The sequence below is a fragment of the Triturus cristatus genome, chromosome 7 (genome assembly GCF_964204655.1).
Source record: "Triturus cristatus chromosome 7, aTriCri1.1, whole genome shotgun sequence".
Lineage (NCBI taxonomy): Eukaryota > Metazoa > Chordata > Amphibia > Caudata > Salamandridae > Triturus > Triturus cristatus.
Window position 1 is genome coordinate 180,125,036 of NC_140590.1, and position 20,674 is coordinate 180,145,709.

Sequence of the window (20,674 nt, forward strand, 5' to 3'; positions counted from 1 at the left end):
GAATATTGAGAAACACAATATTGAAAGCTAAGTGCATATCCTAACTCCACAGATATGGACCTTGAAGATGTAGGGACATATATGTGGAGTTAGATATAGAAAATCTAGACTTACTTCCCTGCCAATATTTGTTTTCAATATTTTATCCTCAATATTCTGTTCCATCAACTTTCTGGAGTCCATATTCAGGGGGTACACCTTTAGGATCAAATCGGGGCCAAACCAAAAACATTTGTTTTTTTAAAATAATCCCTTCTCTATTGCATATTTGTGGATAAATGTTGATGGTGGAAACCCCTTCTTCAACATGTTAGCAATCATGTAACCAACACTCTTCTGGGACTAAATTAACTGCTCGAATGCCCAGTCCTAGAATATTTTGGGCAAAGTGCTAATTACAGATCCCAGGCTTAGTCTCACTATACAATGATGTGTAACCAAAAATGTGTTTAGTTAATGGCACTTCAATGCTTAATATAGGTTCACTATAAAAGTGTTTTCTCAACACAGAAGCTTCAAAGTTGTTTTTCTCCCAAAAGGTTTTGTAATATCAGTGTTCATAAACAAATGACCTAATACTGAAATTATGAACTACATTCGTTCAAGGCCATGCTGAACACTTGAGGAGAAAACTGCAGAGCGCCACTGGGCCTAATTGCCTAATATAACCTTATTTATAAATGTAGCATCCCCTCGCATAACTTTGAATCATGCAGCACTCTTGGATTGCATGGCATATGGCAGCAGAGATATCCTAAAAGATGTAATATACAATTTTAGGATAAACGACAATTTGAGAGACACCGAAAAAAAATGCAACTGAGAACATGTGCATAATGCGCTGAGGCTTAGATGCATCCAGAATGGTATAAGGCTGATTTCGTCAATTAATCCTCTCCTGAAAAGGTGAAAACCCTTTTCTGTTTGCTAAAAACCATAAGAGAGTATTTGTTCTAGTTTCATAGACAGGCGTTTTGGAAGTTTGTCAACTGATTGATAGATGCCTTGTAGCACTAAGGGTCTCCTAAAGCGCGCTCCAGAAACCCTTCCATGAACTGTACCAGTGGGAGTTAGTGATATTAGGGACACCAGTAACTCCAGGAAAAATTATCAGGGAATTACTAGTGGCCCCCCTACAAATGAAGAATAACTGGGGGAATCAGTAATATTATGTCTAATTCCCCTGACAATTCCTCAGCTGAAATCCCCAGGTAAAAGAAAACAGATCAGAGGTGTTCCCAAAGAGCTCAAAAATCCAATGGGGTTGGTAACTGCTGTTCCCAGCTCTCTCAGAATTAAAAGGTCTTTGCAATGAAGCCCTAAGGTCTCCTGTGCGATTGTGTACTTAAGAAATATTATTAAAGTAAAAGTAATTCTATTTATCACATTTAAATAGAAAGATAAAAGTTGAGAAATCGGTATGAGTTCTTAAAAAAAAGACACATGAATAACGAACAAAAGAAGGATAAACAGGTCAGACATTTTCTAAAATGTAAGTGAAAAATGTTAATGAAAGGCTGACAAATGGTCTAATTGTATTCAGATGCATGAGAAATATAGGGCCGATGGGGCTTTTTGAAAGGCTGCCAATTCCCTCCTAACATATAAACCCCAAACAGACTAAGGGCCCGATTCACAGAACAAACTTAAGACAAAATCCTAAACTTACTACCATTTTGGTATTCACTTACTCATTTTGGTATACACAGAAGGCACTTACTCATTTCGGTATTCACAGAAGTTAAATGCCTTCAGTGAATACCGAAAGTCTTAAAGTTAGGAGTTTTCTCAGTTTAGGTGTAGTGAAGTTAGGAGTCCTAACTTTACTACTCCTAAACTGAGAAAAATTCTAACTTTAAGACTTTCGGTATTCACAGAAGGCATTTAGGAGTCCTAAAGTTAGGATTCCTAACTTTACTACTCCCAAACGGAGAAAAATCCTAACTTTAAGACTTTCGTTATTCACAGAAGGCATTTAGGGATCCTAAAGTTAGGAGACGTAACTTCTGTGAATACCGAAATGAGTAAGTGCCTTCTGTGAATACCAAAATGAGTAAGTGCCTTCTGTGAATACCAAAATGGTAGTAAGTTTAGGATTTTGTCTTAAGTTAGTTCTGTGAATCGGGCCCTACAGATTTAGTTCATGTTGCTGGGATTCGTATTTGATGATCTCTTGCTTACATTTCGTGAATTAACTAAATGAAGGTCGTGTTGTATAATGTTAACTTCACAGCATCATTAAACAAACCCTATCTCTCACTGAATCATTATGTGGGACGACAGATGTTAAGATGGAGAGACAAGATTTGACTGGGCTCATAGATAAGATAGGGGACAGTAAGAGAAATAAGATGGTTCCAGCTTACCTTAACCAGTCCTGCTCTACCCTTCTCCAGAATGAGGGTATAACCGTAAACTTCCACTGCCACCAGCTTTGTGGTGGAGACTTTCCCATTACCCCACTTTTCATTCTCCACGCTGACGGCAAACGGCGTCAAAGTGCTATTGTCTGTAGAACAGGTTTTGGCCAATGTATATGTGCAGGTGCCTTGGAAATCAAATGTGACTCCATCAAATGACCGATAGTGAGGGTCACCAGAGGCAGAACACATCGCTGAGCCAACTGGCTCACATTTCGGGATACCATCCACCACTTTGCACTTCTCGTGGGGGCCACAGGAAAAGGCCTTGCAATCCACTGCACCACCAGCATTGCAGGTACACTGTTGGCTACATTGGCCACCAGGGAAGAACACCTCCTCAGATTTGTAGTACACACCATTGTAGGAACAGCCACACTCGGAGATGCGAACACATCCACCACTATTGAGAACAAAGCCTTCGTCACAGGCACATCCTTCTTTGCAAGTGGCTGTGCAACCAACAGGACTTGACAAGCCATTGCAGGTGGTGGCGCAGTCACTCGTGCACACCTCAAAATGACTATTTGCAGGGCAGTTGGGACCTGCAATCAAAATAAAGTTGGATAAGGGCTTAGATCACTCAAAAACAAAAGAAGAAGTAGAATGGTGAGACATGCTGTAGGACACTAGGAATATTTAGTGGTACATCTGAGTCTGTAGAAAAGCATTGGTGAGTATTTCATGGGGGTGTCATAGACCGTGATTCCTTGTGCTTGAAAGTTATGGGTTAATGCTAATCACAATTAAGACCACCCTGCTGACTTGTGTGGTGGTGTCAGTATTACAAAGCCAAGATGCAGTTGTGTCGGTATTGAGCTGCACATAGGTGTTTGGGCTCTAGAACTGAACATTCTGATGCTGTTATAGGTCAGCAATAAGGGGCAATATTAAGGCTATGTGTGTTCTCATAGAAGTAGAGTACTGCAGTGATGTGTTGGGTGCTCTGACACCAACACGTTTGCATTGGAAAAGCCTGGGGTGATGTAGACCATTAGCTAACCTCAAGTCTGGGAATACATTTGAGTCTCTGGTTTACCCATTGGGGTCAGGAAATGGAATAACCCGAGTCTTGTTGTTCAAGATTGAGGTATATTAGATGAGCAGATATATGGTCCACAAGACAGAACTGGATTGGAAGGTCTGCAGAGGATCAAGACTGAGAAACAGAGGTTTGTGGTCCTCCCATCTTGAATGGTGGTAGATTGTGCAGACCTGAGCCAGAAGGCATAGACTGGGCTTTACCTGTAGTTCAAATACCGGAACAGGACTGGGTATCAGACCTGAGGTGGACTGGGTGGGATGCAGACGCCCTGTTTGTGGAATGGTAGTGAACTTTACATGGGAGGAATAACTAGCCGTGGCCTCGTTGAGTGTAAGGTCTCAGATCTGAAATGGTCATGCTGGTCAGGCAGGGGCGTATTGACAGCACTATTGGCTGCTCCAGCTCAGGAATGACAGGGGTTGCTTTAGTGCAAGATTTAAATGAGTTGGAAGAGACAAGTGTGGGTGCAGCAGTACAGGAACAGTGTAGGTAGGTACAAATTGCACTTACAGGCACTGACGGCTGCACAGCAGTTTGGCTTGCTCAGGCTACCAGTGTGGTGATCCAGCAGGACGTATGCAGCTATTTTAATTTAAAATAATGGAGTGTCTGGATTAATCCAAGGGAGTTGAGTATACTCACCGCAGAATCTAGCTGATCTCCAAGTGTATATCGTGATTCCTGCCTCCTGGCAGGCCTCGGCGTAGCTGGACAGCGCCTGGCATATGGCCTCAAGGCGCCCTTTGTATATACAGGCATCATACACACAGTCTGTGAAATAACCCTCTGGATCTATTTTGTCAAGGCAGTTCCGGAAGGGACCGGTTGGATCTTTGATAAGTGCGCACTCTGTCTTTTTCTCTATCTGCTGCTGCTTCTCGTCCGACAGGTCATCGCAGGGAGTAGGTACAACGCCAGAGCAGCCTTCAACCTCCTTCTCCTTCCAGCTCTGTCCAAAAGCACTTGAGTTTGGAGCCACATCTCCACTTCTCATGGTTAGTTCTTCTGACTTGTTACCATTGAAGTCACCACAGAGGCCACACACTGATCCCGCGTAGGAGCTGGGCACAGTGACCGCGACGCGGCTATCCCAGTTGAATGTAACCCGCAGGCCGAAGTTGGTCTGCACCACCGCGCTGAAGCCGGACTTGAAAACGGAGAGTTTCCCCTGGTTGCCACTGTATGGTAGATTAATTCGCAAGCCATTCACCTGTGAAGAAAGACACCTCTTTAGGACACAGATTACAAAAATAATATCTAGAAATCCTACAGTCTCCTTGATATATTAAAATTAGCATAGAATGGCTTCCATCACTATATTGTAGGCATCAGCTAGCAAGTGAGAGACTAGGCACTGTGGAACTTAGGGTCTAATTTAGAAAGGGGGCATTTTCAATCTGCTCTTGCTTCACCTGCCTCTTTAAAAGATAGAGAAGCTGCTTTGTTTGAAACTGAGAAGCCTTAGTGGGCTCTGTAATTTTAGACACCTTCGGTCAACAAACCTGTACAGGACCAACAGCTGCTCCATGGCATTGGTTGGCCTGTTCTATTTAGAGCGACATGCACACAACACTTTGGGGCATATGTACAACAAAACATGAGGTGCAGAAACGTGCCAAATTTGGCAGCACCGCACTCTGAACTTTTCAAAAGGCAGGGATGAGCCATATTGCCTGCCAGCCATATTTGCTGCTATACTGCGCACTCCTGTATTTTCCCTGGTGCGGGCACTAAAATTAGCACCCTTGTATCATAGTGCAAGGCTGCCTGCATTGCAGGGAATTATTGTTTATGTGCATGAAGGTGTCCCTTCCTGCACATAAACAATCCATTAGGGCTATTTGTTACTTCTATGCGTGCAGCAGAAGGCAGCTCCTATATAAGTAGCAAATCCGTAATAATTTAATGATTGTTTATGTGCAGGAAGGGACACCTTCCTGCGCATAAACAATCATTAATGGCTTTTTGCTCTTTCTGTGTGTGCTGCAAAATGCAGCGCGCATAGAAAAAGCAAAAATGAGGAGAAATAAAAGCATTTCCCCTGGTGTGCCATTCTAACGCCTGCTCTTGCATGGCGTTAGTTTTTGGTGCTGTCACAGATTTACACATCCTTGTAAATCTGGGGCAGCGCCAAAAAGAAATAGGTGTTGTGGTGGACCGCATTGCAAACACCCATTGCACGCCACTTTCACGCTGATACCTGTGTGAAAGGGTACAATATTTACGATACTATACCACAAAAGGAGGCTAAACGCCACTTTGTAAATATGGAGCAGGGCATTGCGCCAAGGGAATGTCGTTAAAAGTGACGTTCCTGTGGCACAATGCCCTTATATATATGTCCCTTTGTTGCTACCATGGTCCAACGTAGTACAGCTGCTCCTAGCACGTCCAGGAAAATGTTATTTTTTCTTCCATGGACAGTGTGGTAGAGCAGCCCCAGGCAGGAAAAAGCAAAGGGTCTCTGACGTACTAGGTAAAAAGTACCAGGTTGTCACCTAAGGGTTTTGTGGCAGCTTACCATGCCTTAATAACATGCTGGGCAGCAATCTCCACATTCAATGAAAGTTTTTCCATCCTACCATCAAAAGGTCTTTCGATTAAAAATGGCTGGTGCGCCAGTGGCAAGCCTGACATTAGGCAGCAGGAAACAGTGCCGTAGACGCCTGGCTTTATGTCTGCCAACCTGCGAAACTCTAAAAGGGGCAGCTGGGGGCCTGTTTTAGGCCCTCACTACCAGTGGCCTGGATAGTTCCCAACCCTGCATAAATCCCTGTTTAATCAAAATTATAAGTAGTCAAAACTGGTGATTACTTTTGTGCGTTACAGCTCATATATCCAGTCAAAATTTAGCAAGTGGAACCTGCTGGAATTTGCCAGGGAAAAATGGCAGATAATTCCCAGCCCATCTACATTTTGGTGCGGTAAACATAGTCTGTATGCCGTTTCCCTTAATTTTGGAAAATCGTGCAGTAGGAGCTATTTAATACATCTTTCTCTGGGCCAATCCTAATGACGGCCTTACTGATTATGGTAATTGAAAACTGTACAGTTTGGGAAACAGCCTTTATAATGAGGTTTTTACCACGTTGTGCCTTTAGCACGCATTTTTCAGCACATATGTTTTACAACAAATACATTGAGCAAGGCCGGTTGTATTGGCCGAAACGCAGAATGACTTTGTAAGTGAGCAAGAATAAAAATAATTCACGCCAAATATAAGAGGAGTTCGCACCTGCTGAAACGCGTCGACCGTCCTTTTTTTTGCACTTGGTGTGGAGAGTAAATAAATAAAAAATACCTTTAAGAAATTACTGTGGGCTCTCTGTGCTGTGGATACTTTGGTGGTAACTACGCCGAAGTTGTCTTGAAGAGATATATATATATATATAAATATATATATATATATATTACCTACTGGCGGTCGCCAGTAGGTAGTTATAGTTAGGACCACGTTTCCATAGGAAATCCGCAACATTCTATTTTGAATAACTTTGGCGCCGGTCGACGAATCCTCGCGAATTGTTCAAAATAGGTGGGGCGCTACGCTCCGCTCCTACCCTGAAAGTCTCGGGGGGATTCGTCAAGCGGGGGCTGAGATAAAAGTGGGGTCCCAAAACGCGTTTTTCCCATGCATTTTTCCATAGGACCTTTAGACACAGCTACAGCCCGAACGGCTGAACAGAGTTAAATGAAATTTGGCAGAGAGGTAGTCCTCAGGTCAAGGAAGTGCCTTTTGTAGGTTTGGTGTAAATCTGTTCAGTAGATTCTGAGAAAATAGCCTTTAAATCAATATATATATCTGAGCCAGCTTACGGTGCGCTTACCGTACGCGTACGGTGACGTGCGCGAGCGCGATTCTGATTGGCTGTTAGATCTTAGTAAACATTCGAATCGGTCGAAACCAGGAAGCGGCGGCCGCCATTTTCTCTCTCGCACTCTGACAGGGGATTGAAAAACAAAGGGCAAAAACATGTAAAGGGGCTGTTTAGACAGCTCCCAAGCACCTAGCCATGTTGAGGGAGTCCCCAACGATCCCCCAAGTGAAAAAAGGCAATTTTAATTTTTTCGAAAATTTCGCCGATTACGCTTACCGTACGCGTACGGTAATAAATAATAATAAAAAAAAAAATATATCCACACTTTCCCCACCCCGTGTGCAAATGGTGCCCGAAGGGCATCTTTTGTGCATGGCATATAGCCGCCAAAAAAAACATATATTTTACCTGTCACAACGATGCTCATCATATGTCCTCCATGTGCGCACGGTGCGCGAAGCGCATCGTGCGTTCATTGCCCATCTAGCGTAACGTGGGCACGCGGTGCGCGAAGCGCACCGCGTGCTCACTGTGCGCGCAGGGTGCGCGAAGCGCACCGTGCGCGCACGGAACGAACTGCGTTAAGTGGGCGCGCACGCCACGAATGGCGTAAAGTAACTTAGCATTTAAAAAACCGTACAAATTCACTGAAAAAACCATAGGTTTCACACACGTTATAGTTAGGAATTAGCATTTAAAAAACCTTGCAAATTCACTGAAAAAACCATAGGTTTCACACATGTTATAGTTAGCTGGACATTTTACTGATAAAAAACCAATGAAATTCCCCCGTTATAGTTACTGTAGGCAACTATAACTCACACGACCGTAATCCTCTGCTGATGACATATGTGTCTTTATGAAAAAAATATATTTGTAATATAGGTATAGCTAAAATTTAATGGAAGAAGACATGGGCAAATAAGTGTCTAAATACAGTATTAGCATCAGCAGAGGATTACGGTCGCGTGAGTTATAGTTGCCTACAGTAACTATAACGGGGGAATTTCATTGGTTTTTTATCAGTAAAATGTCCAGCTAACTATAACATGTGTGAAACCTATGGTTTTTTCAGTGAATATATATATATATATACATGTGAAAATATATATATTTGCACATACAATGCGTGGTAAAAGGATGCGTTGTAAAAGCATATGCGTTCTAAAAAAATGCATGGTGAAGGCATACAAAGTATTTCCCTGCATTGTTCTGTCATACAACCAACAGTTTTAGGAGGACATTTTAAATACAGAGTAAAATCCACCTGGTGAATTCCCTCCACCATTGGGATAGAACTGTAGATGAAATTCAGCTGCTGGAGTCTACTCAGTAATGAGACTATTTTCTCCAGACAATGGTGAAATATTAGTTACCACCAAACTGTGAATGAGGTTTATGATGTGAGATGGAGGATGTTGAGCCTAAGTCCCTCATCCACAGAGGCACTTTATGTAATGATGGGCAAGTAGCTTTGATCTGTCTCATTTACTCAACTGCACATCAATCTCCAATAACTCAATAACGACCATCAAGTGCTCTCCATTAAGCCATTGCTGGCGCCACTCAAGCTCCAGTCAATTTACGATCAAAAGAGATGTGATCTTTTATGTCATGACAAAAATTGCATGCAATATTTATTTGCCTACAATCAGTGTGAGGCGATAGCATTTAAGGCATCGACTACAAATTAATGATGTATTAGATTACAATCAGAGTGAGCTGTCAGCATTCAAAGTACCTCACAGCCAGTCTCAAATGTACTAGATGCTACCTTATGTATCTCAAGAAATGGGACTAAAACACTTAACCGAGGACCTAAAGAGTAACCTTCACCTACACATAGGATGCCTGGTGCAGGGCTAAAGCCACCACAGGAGGCTAATTGGCAGTGGTTGCTCAGGTAGGGAAACCAATATTGTTGGCCAAAAAAGGCAGGAGGTAATGATGATGGTTAAACCAGAAGACACTTACCATGACCTCGTCCGGGTACTGTTTACTGATGCTGATATTTGTGTCATAGACATTGACTTCCACAGACTTAGTGTAGGACACAGCACTGCTGGATCTGTGCTCGTTCTGGACATAGACCTGGTAGTCTATCAGACCCTTGCTCTTTGTGCACAGCCCAGAGAACAAGTAGAGGCAGGTGCCCTGGAAGTCATATCTCACATCGTCGAAGGTGATATAGTGTGGGTCACCAGAGGCAGAGCAGGTGCCGTAGGTTGTGGGGTAGCAGTTGCGTATGCCGTTTCGCACATCACACTTCTCTGACGACTTGCACTTGGTGGGCTTGCAGTCGACGTGGCCTGTGGTTGAGTCACAAATGCATTGCTTCTCGCACCCTTCTCCGTGCCAAAACTTTTCATTGGGTGGGTACTGGCGGCCCTCGAAGAAACAACCGCATTCATCCTTGCGAATGCATTTACCCCCGCTAAGCACAAAACCGTCATCACACTCGCACGTCTCCACACAGGAAGTGGGGCAGCTGGTGAGGATAGCTGCGTCATTGCATGTGGCCTGACATGCCTTACCGCAGACTTCGTAATGGCTGTTTTCTGGGCACTGAGGAGCTGCAAAGATGAGAGAAACACATTACCTGGATTACAGACTCAAATCAAACCAAAAACAGGCACACTTTGATGTTGTGAATTCCATAGAATTGGAGAGTTTCATGTTGCCTATGCTGTGCAAAGAAGATGTACAAAGAACGTGGTCTTATCAGTACCTAGCCTACTAACTTACCAAAGATCCCCTTAGCCAGACCGGCATGGTTTCGTTCATGCGAAAAACAATTGCTTGCTGGATTCAGGGGCATACACTCTGTGAAGGGACATTTAAGATTGGGAGGCATATCAAATGCATAATCTGTCTGGTATAATAAACAAGTTATCATACCCTGTATAATTGCCAGAGGTGTCGCATAGAGAGTTACTTATCTATTTTAGGACCATCATTTCTTTATACATAATTTTGGCCATCGTTTTGGTTGGGTAGGAATGAAAGATCGTCCGGTTTGTGGAGGAAGATGAGGAGAACTTATCGCAATAAAGGCCTAACATTGAGAGTTGTGTATCTGTGGATGTAATACCGCACCCGATAAATATTGAAACCACCATATGCGATATTTACTTGGTGTGGTATTAGCTCCCCAGTCTCAATTCTGCACCTGCCTCATGGGTAGGCTTGCACTATAGAAATACCACATACATGCATACATGCATACATTCATACGTACATACTGCAGTATAAAATGTTCCCTTTGTTGCTGTGTTTCCCCCTAACACATTCTTCAAAGGTCTACATCTTGCAGCCTCTCTGCTATACTTGAAACTTCGATTTAAGGTCAAACTCCAAATTGCAACTGATTTGTGGTTACAAGGGCACTCAGAATAGGCCTTTGCTGCAGCCTGTTCCACAAGTGGATTCTTGTCTATGTTTAATACTTCCCCCAGAAACCACAGAATGTTCTGTTACCACCCAACTCTAAAGCAGACCCATTACTTTGTAATTATATTAATGTACATTACGTACATTGGACAAAATGTATTTTCCATGAGCCATTCAAGATATTTGAAATGAAAAATGGAATTTAAATATCAAAAATAAATATTCTACTGAGTAGGTATGCAGCCAGTCAAAGCTGTCCTCCTGAAACTGATCAACTTAATTTTGGAACCTCAAGTTTAGTCATATTTCCTGCTCTCAGATGAATTCATTGAGGATGACGTCACATTATTTGTGTGGGCATTCATAGGTGTACCCCCAATCATTCAACCATTCAGCCTCAGCTGGCAGTCAGGTCCTGAATATTCCCCGTGGTCAACTAAAAGGTTTGATTGAGACACGTGACCAAATAAAATGTTTTTGCAATGAATCTAAAACAGAGGCAGCGTCCTCTTCAACATGGCCTTAATTTGTTCATAAAGCTGCCTCATAATAAACTTGTTCGTTGATCACTGCCCCATAACTACATTGAAGACGTTTAGAAATGTTTGGGCCTCTGTGGTCATGTTGTAAAGTTATCTAAATTATGTGGCAAAGTAATCTAAAGTATGAGGCAGAATAAATTATGCAGTGCATTCTCTAGCAGTATTATTTTCATCCATTAGAACTAGAAATTACATTTTTATGAAATCTGCAAATTGTATGGCAACATTGTCAATCCATGTTTATGTGCTAAAGATTGAAGCCACAGAATCATATAAATCAGCTGACCCTCGCCATTATCAATTCATCAATCAATTAATCATTAATTTTTTCATGAAGAGGAAATGTAAACATTTTCATTCCAATCATTGTCCACTTTAGCTGTAAATTAAAAAAAAAACAGCTTTTTCAAATGTAACTACCTCATACTAAACATGTTATGTCAAAAATAGATAATTTGCAACACGTGTAATATGGTTTTACATAGTGATCTTGCGGTTTATGATCTCACAAGCACATCTCAATAGCATTACGTATGTATATACACCCTTTCAAATCATAAACACACATATATATATGTGTCTGTGTGTATATGATTTGAGAGGGTAATCAACAGGTCAAGATCAGTGCTATTAAATCAAATTTGAACACAGAAAATGTGGTGCCATGTGAAATTCTTGTGGGACATGTTAACCAGATTAAGATTTATCCAGTTAATTTAATTCTACTCTTAATCAGAGACATACAATTGGCGATCCTCTGAAAATCTATTGTGTGGTCCCCTGTGATCACATATAGAGTATACCAGTAGAATTACCAAATATAGCCTGAAGATTATGCACCAGATTGTGCAATGAGTTTATTTAAATATTACAAAGAATATGGAACCTTTATGAACTAATTAAAAATTCTTTATGTATTGGTTTCAACAATTTAAATCTCGTAATAACAAGATTGGTGAAGACAAAACTATAAGGCTCCTCCTTTTATTCAGGTTCTAGTATGGGATTTGAGAAAGCATCATTGTTTGTGATTTGATCTTCATGACATTTCATATCTAAGCATTAAGAAATAAAATGCATGGACGGATAGCAATGCCATGGGCCCTAGATAATACAAGAGACATATGTGTGTGTATGTGTGTGAGACAGCCGCACTAATCTTTGTAATTCTGGCTATGCTTCAGGTCAATTTGTCTAGAGATGGTGTCAGTGTGTTTGATGCCACTGCTACGTCCATGTCAATATAGATAAAATAGAGTGGTATTTCCCAATTTCTAGCCACTTTTCCCCCTGTAGTACTAGAAGATATACTCACGACATTTTGCAATTTTTCTCCATTCGTAGATATGCACATTCTCTCTCTGGCAAACATCAGTGTATGCCTTCAGGGCATTGCACAAGATTTGATTGTAGCCATCATTCATGCACATGTCATAGGCACAGTTATCCATGTACACTTTGGAGTTTATCACTGCGTGGCACTCTCTGAATGGACCATTCTCCTGCTTAGTGAGTAGGCCACAGACAGCATCATCCTTGTACTTCTGGATTGTGGCTGGGCTGCAGACCTTCTCATTGCAGTTGTGACAACAGAGCTTGTCTCCATCATCCACCATCCAACTTGTGCCAAAGTCAATAGGGCTGGGAGCCAGGTCCCCAGATGGAGTGGTGAAGTCATCACTGGGTTCCTCATTGTAGTTTCCGCACAGACCACAGATGTTTTCATAGTAGCTGCTGGACACATAAACTTGTAAGTAATAGTTCCAGTCATAGACGACCCTCAGGGTGAAATCCGTTTGAACGAGCACAGAGCCCCCACTCTGATAAATCTGAACTTTGCCGCCATTGAGTGTTATAGGCAAAAGGGAGTCCTGGTTGTTGACCTGCAAAAGGAGTATAAACAGGTAATAGATTAAAGAGACAATCAACAGGTAAGAGTGCAGCTAAATTATTTACTGATTTAAAGTTAAGAGAAATACAAATGTACATTTTTTATCAATGATACTTAACTGACTTGCTCAGCAAAAAGTTGCTTCAAGGTAACATGCCAACTAACATACCAATAGTCCAATATCTTTCTAATGACTGAACCCCAAATTTAAGGAATAAACTGTCTCCCACTCCTAAAACGACACCGAATTTGGCAATCGTTAGGCACACACAGTAGCTTTTTATACTAATCTCCTTCAACGCACATTCACGCCAGTGTCAAGAAACCTATTGGTGTATGTGCACTTAACAAATAAAAAAAGTGCGTGCATCCTATGTCATGATCATCTCAAACTTCACAGTTACCACTCTAACTTAATCATCATACAATGGATGCAGCACATGTTAGAGAACAGCATTCTGTAGTATTCAGACAGAATATTGAATTGGAAATATCATGACACAGAAATATCAACAGCAAGAATATCGTGGTCAAGAATATCGAACTTGAGGTAAGAAATATCATTTTCAAAAATATAGAAGTCAATAATATCATTTGCAATTTTTTTATTTAAATTAGTGTTATGCACTTAAGTTTATTTTTTAAATGTATGTGAAGTATGTTTTTTGTATAATTATTGTTTATGTTTTATAATATATGTGTTACACTTTATTTTAAGTACATGTTGCATTTTTATTAGTTTTGGAGTGGGTTGTGGGTTTATAGGGGAACAGGGTGGGAAGTTATTGAATTATAATAAATTAATGATTTTCTTTATTGATTAATATTTATTTGAGATTGTATAGTGTTAATTGTGGGAAGTAATTTATTTGTAATTAATTATGAATTGGTTGTTAATTAAAATAATTCATTAATTGGTAATTAATTATGGTAATTGTGTAATTTGTTTTAGGTGCAGGTTGTGGGGTTTATGGGGTAAAGGGTGGTAAGTAATGTATTTGTAATTATTTATTAATTAGTTGTTAATGTTAATTAATTATTTGGTAATTAGTTATGGTAATTGTGTAATTTGTTTTAGGTGCGAGTTGTGGGTTTTATAGGGGCAAAGGGTGGGAAGTAATTTATGTTTAATTATTTAATAATTAGTTGTTAATTAATATAATTAATTATTTTAAAATTCAATATGGGAATTGGGTAATTAAGTTTACATGTTGGTTGTGAGGTTAATAGGGGTGAAGGGTGGGAAGTAATATATGTGTAATTAATTAATAATTAGTGGATCATTAATATTAATTAATTGATATTTAATTTGGGTATTTGTTTATATTTTTGTGTGGGGGGTTTTACTGTTATAGGGGTACAGTGTGGGGGTAAATATATTTTACTTACTTTATAATTAGTTGTTAAATACTAATAGTATTTTATTTGACAATAAGTTTAATTGTGTAATTAATATTCTTACAGTTTGATTTTAGCTGTGGGTTGTGGGGATTATTGGGCTAAAGTGTGGGAAGTAAATTACTTTTTATGAGTTTTAATTTGTTTTTTAATTAGTAATATTTCTTTAATTGATAATTAATTATGTTAATTAAGGATGTACGTTTTTTATTTAGATGTGGATTGTGCATTGCATGGTGGTATAGGGTAGGAAATAAAAAAAGTAACTTTATGTAATAATGTTTTTATTTTAAATAATTTCTAATTACAAATATATATTTGTTTTGAAATTATTTTTCATTTTATTTAATATAATATTTGTAGGTAGTTGTCATTTGTATTTAACATTACATTATTTTTTAACATTTGTAATATTAAATATATTTGTATTTTAATTTGTAATCATATTTATATATGTTTTAATTTATTTTGTTTTTTGAATATTTTTGTTGTTAATATTTTGTTTGTTTTTAATTTTGAACTGTCTGGAGTGAGCATAATAATTGTTACTCCTCTGCAATCCAACACTTTCTCTACAGTTGCACTCATTGGAGTTGGAATAATAATTTGTACCCCTCCGCTATCCAACACTTACCCTACTGTTACAATTATTAGAGTGGGAATAGTATTTTTTACCCCCTGCTATTCAACTATCAGCTTTCCCTACTGTTGCACTGATTGGAGTGGGAATAGTAAATTTTATCCTGCCACTATTCAACACTTTCCCTACTGTTGCACTCAATGGAGTGGTAGTAGTCATTTTGACCCCTTCACTATTCAACACTTTCCCTACTGCTGCACTCACTGGAGTCGGAATAGTAATTTTTACCCCTCCGCTATCCAACATTGTCCCTACTGTTACAATTATTGGAGTGGGAATAGTAATTTTTACCCCCTGCTATTCAACTATCAGCTTTCCCTACTGTTGCACTGATTGGAGTGGGAATAGTAAATTTTATCCTGCCACTATCCAACACTTTCCCTACTGTTGCACTCAATGGAGTGGTAGTAGTCATTTTGACCCCTTCACTATTCAACACTTTCCCTACTGTTGCACTCACTGGAGTCGGAATAGTAATTTTTACCCTTCCGCTATCCAACACTTTCCCTACTGTTGCACTCACTGGAGTGGGAAATTTAAGTTTGAATATTTTGATATAGTTTAATGTTTTAATTTATAATAGAATGTTTGTTTTATTAGATTTTATGTTATTGGTATATATATGTATATATATATTTATACATTTTTATAGAATCTTAAAATTATAAAATAAATTACAATTATTAGTTTATTAATTGTTATTATTGTGTATGTATATTTAATTTTTTTTATTAAGTTTATTTGTTATATTTTTTACATTTATATGAAATCTACTTTATTTTTATATACATTTTATTATTTAACATATTTAATATTTATTATTTTATTGAAAATATATATATAAAAAACGATATTTTGTACAACCATATTTTTTACTTTGATATCATTTTTTTCAATATTTTTGTACTTACCTGTTTAGGTATAGGTAGTTGATATTTTTGCATTCTATATTTTTTCATCGATATTTTTTACTTCCATATTTTTTACATCGATATTCTATCAGTGATCCACATTCTGCTATGTAGTACAGCCTATTTTTCTGTACTTCTAAGTGTACTCTGTAAACCAAAAGGGCTAGATACTTGAGATATAAAAGAGAGGCATGCTATATGTTTAAGAAACGTTTGCCCCATGTCTCTGAATTTCGATGCCATGTTTTAACTAGGTAATATGTCTGCTTTGCTCCACCTGTAAACTCTTTCTCAGAAGTATATAGCAGCGCTAACTATATCTTGTGCCCCGTACATTCACTGCCCATGAATTTACATATTAAATCACTCATGACATATTCTATGACTCCATTTATGACATCACAAATGACATTTCAAATGACATCATGGATGACTACACTGATGACATCATCCAAAAGTTGTTTATGCACATATTGCTCCATAAATTAGTATGGAATTAGAGGCCTGAAAGTAAGCACAAAATAGCTCAGAAGAATCGGAAGCATAATTTATGCCATCACAAATACTACTCCCTTCGGTGTAAAAAGCATGGGTTATGTGCAAAATTGAGCCTATACCATGCACTACATGGGTAGCTTAGTTCACATTAACAATGAACCACAGATATATAGGAAACTCTCATTGCATATGGTGTTCAATCTGTAGAGAACTGTTCAGAGAAAGCCAAGTTCTAAAAATATTGAACACCTGTACCAAAACAAATGCCTTAAAATGGACAGCTTTTATCTGTATCATACCCCTGACAGTCACCGAACCTGCATTGAGAAATGAAGTTGATATGAGTAGAGAAGTGGTTACTGTTAACAGTATTCACTCCGAAGTGAGAGTTTACTCTGTACCACACTGTTTTCAGACAGTGAAACTATCATGAGAAATACACCACAGAGTATTAAAAAGTATCTAATAAAAACCGTGTACACACTATGCAAAACTTAGCAAAAAATACACTATTCAGTTAAAATAAACAACTTCTGAAGGTGCTAAAGATTATATCACATACAGCCTTTACAGATAAACCATCTTCTGAACTAAAAAAAGCACATGTACATTGCATAATACCTTGTGCACACTGTCTTCTATGTGAGGTAGAAATAGTCATGCTGAGACGATGTTGTCTAATGACTAAAGGCTGCTTACAATATTTAGAATGCTGTATGTAAAATTTCTGCCCGGTTACAAACTTTTTTGATACAGCCTAAAAGCTTGTGTAGGACAAGCGGAAAATAAGTTGTCAATTGTCATCTATGCACAGGGTTGCTCTTCAGTGCAAACATTTGTAATATGCCCTATACCTGTTCACAGCTATGATGTATTAGGAGCACATGCGTTTTGTAAACACGTACACCCATTAGCCGTACAAAGGCTGTACAAAATTAAATAGGTACCATGGTAGTTGCGCACCCCTATGTAAAATATAAATCAAAGTAACACACTCATTGCATGAGGTCATTAGTGATGTAATCAATGATGTCATTTGAGATGCCATCAGTGATGTCGTAAATGATGCCATAGGAACATGTCATGAGTGATGTAAAATGTGATGTTATAAGCAGTGCATGGCGGGTGTGCAAGTTATAGTTAGCTCTGCTAACTATAACTGGTGAATTTCTGTGTTTTGTTTTTTGTTCAAAACGTTAATGTTGTCACTGACATATTCACCTAACTATAACATCACCTTAACCTTTGGTTCTTTCAATGAGTTTGTAAGGTTTATTTTAAACAAAAACAAATCTTTTTATCACACTAGGCACTCGAGCAGGGTGTCTGCGTTGGTGTATGGCTGCTGTTTGTGTGCCGGCACAGGGAAGAAGGATCCGAATGCGCTGTATCTTGTAGATACAGCGCATTCCTGCCCTTTTCTTTTGACGCATGGCAGTACAGCAGGAAGACCTATTGCACTGCCGTGCATCAAAAGTTTGTAAATGTGGCCCTGAGTGTGCAGTGTTTCTTGCATCTACTGAGTGGGAAGTGAGCCTGTTAAAACTGTAATACTAGGGGGCATATTATCAAGGAACGGCGTTAAAATTATCGCCGCTTTAGCGGCAGAAAACTGCCGCTAAAGCGGAGATAATGGGCTTGATAAAATGCCCTTGTAAATTCCAATAGAAGCCCATGTTTTGGTGTCAACATGGGCTTCTATTGGAATTATGCGGCATATTATCAAGCCCATTATCGCCGCTTTAGCGGCAGTTTTCTGCCGCTAAAGTGGCGATAATTTTAACGCCGTGCTTGATAATCTGCCCCTATGTTTTTTCCCACCAGAACTCATAATTTTTGAGTATCTGCATGAATTCGGCCATGTTTTACTGCCCAGAAATTGTACAAAAACCTGTGAGTGTGGTACTTTCGACAAATCTCAGAATCCCAATTCGGGTGCAAACTCCATGAATCCGGATTATTGGGATTGTTGGAATGAGTCTAAGCGGAGTGGGCAGTCATCATTACAAGTACCATTGGCCCCCCAAAAAATGCAATGATTGAATATGGTGTCTCCAAACCCCAGCAGAAGGGAACTGTTTCACAAACTCTTACCCTGACATGTCCATATTCATATCGAACCAGCGTAATGTTGAGCCCGTACACCTGGACCGTCACAAAGCTGACATAGGAGACGGCTGTGGACCCCCGATTCTCATTCTTAGCCACGATATTGAAAGCCGGCAGAGTGTCGTCCGCACCACAGGTTTTGGCCATGGTGTAAGTGCAGGTCCCCTGGAAGTCGAAGTTTTTTCCATCGAAGGTGTGGTAGTGTGGGTCGCCCCAGCCCCAGCACATAGATTCTGTGTTTGGGACACACACCGGGCTGCCATCTCGCATCTCACAGGTCTCTTTTGTTCTACACTTCACTGATTTGCAGGGATCTGAAAAAAATATCATTAAAAAACGTCACTTGTAAATACATTTTCTTTCACGACACTGGCATGTATTGTCAGAGGTTCCCAACCCTCAAATTAAAGTCAGACTGATCCAAGGGCCGTTTCATGATGGGCTGCACCGGTGCAGCACCTATTTATGCGCCTGCAGTGTGTAAAGGGAATTCACTGAATCTCATATTTCTCTGAGTTAGCAACTCAGAAACAGAAAGAGGCACACATTACTGGCTGTTTTCGACTATTTCTAAAAATTAAGCTCTAACTCAGTGGAATATTGGGAAAAATACATTAATTTTCCTTCTTACAGGTGCTCTTCGTTGCACCAGAAAAGCCCATCATTATACAGACCAGGGCTTTAAGTGGAATGAAAAAACTGGGGGATCTCTCAAAGGGGCGTGGCCAATGTAATTGAGGGCGTGGCTTAAAAACAGTACGTTAAAAATCTGTGGTTAGCATAGTGTGCCGCCCGACTTGTATTTTGCTGTTTCTGTCATTGCATCTAGGTATATGATACAACAAGTAACATCATACCTACAAGTCAGGACTATTGGCTTTGTCAATGGTTATTAGTTGCATAAGATGAATAAGCAGCAACTATGGCTTGTATAGAATATTCAAAAAGCTTACACTTAAAGCACTGGTGACACCACGACAATGTTGCTGCTCTTGCGTTCCAAAAAGAGAAGGGAAATCCAGAGAGAAAATGACTCTTTAAAGGATTTCCCTTCCCTCTACAACGCTCACCTGATATGATGTCATGGCGTAACTTTCCACTTGTGAGAGTGTGAGCAGGATACATCGATGTGCCTCCTGTCTTGAAACGGGTCTCTAAAGGGCTCTGTTTTGCGCCCTGGCACTTTTTCCGGACTGTCACTACAGTCTGGAAAAAAAACCGGACCGTCTGTGCCAGCGCACAAAACAGAGCCCGATAGAGACCCGTTTCGAGGCCCCCTTAAAAAAACTGCCGGTGCTCCGACCCGGTGAGACCCGGCCCACTTAAAGCCCTGATACAGACCGAGGTTTACATAGACAGGGATGGCCAAAATTAATCTAGGAGAGGCAAATAGATACCCAGTTTACAAGGGTGTTTAGACAAAATATTGAGTTTAAAATATCAAGAGACATAAATATCGGAAATTAAATGTCAAGACCTTGCACCTCCCTTATAATGAGCGACCCTTGACCCTGGTTCCAGGCAGGTCGCTCCCCCTCGCCGCACAGCACCACCAGTATGCCCGTGTCCCTCTGCTGTCTGCCACCACCACAGGTATTTTGTTATCGCTGCTGTATCTCCTGGTAAATTGTCGCTGCTGTCTAGTCTGTGCCCCCTATTGTTATTGTCACCGTAATTTTTGATTTGTTGCTGTTCTCTCCTTATTTTGTGCCCCCTATTGTTATTGTCACCGTAATTTTTGTTTTGTTGCTGTTCTCTTCTTATTTTGTGCCCCCTGTTGTTATTGTCCCCGTAATTTTTGTTTGTTGCTATTCTCTCCTTATTTTGTGCCCCCCATTGTTATTGTCACCGTAATTTTTGTTTTTTGTTGTCTCTCTTTATTTTTCTGTTGTGTTTCCCTTGCCTCTGTGCCCTGGTCTTGCCCGTTTCTTTTCCCGCCGCTGCGTCCCTGCGGCCCCACCCCCCTGCTCGTCCCATTCGTCGGCCCGCTCCTGCCCCCGCCTCCCAGCTGC

The 20,674-nt window shown here is 40.0% G+C and overlaps 1 protein-coding gene across 1 annotated transcript in view; it reads right to left on the reverse strand.

Annotated features, from left to right (window-relative positions):
• The window catches only part of LOC146809166 (IgGFc-binding protein-like), a 249,274-nt gene that overhangs the window by 100,940 nt on the left and 127,660 nt on the right, over positions 1-20,674 (reverse strand). Inside the window, exons 11-15 of the mRNA XM_085615958.1 lie at positions 18,648-18,976; positions 12,531-13,098; positions 9,258-9,856; positions 4,108-4,675; positions 2,367-2,965 (exon numbers count right to left, since the gene is read on the reverse strand). Coding sequence (XP_085472084.1) covers positions 2,367-2,965; positions 4,108-4,675; positions 9,258-9,856; positions 12,531-13,098; positions 18,648-18,976 — 2,663 coding nt within the window. The remainder of the gene's footprint in view (positions 1-2,366; positions 2,966-4,107; positions 4,676-9,257; positions 9,857-12,530; positions 13,099-18,647; positions 18,977-20,674) is intronic.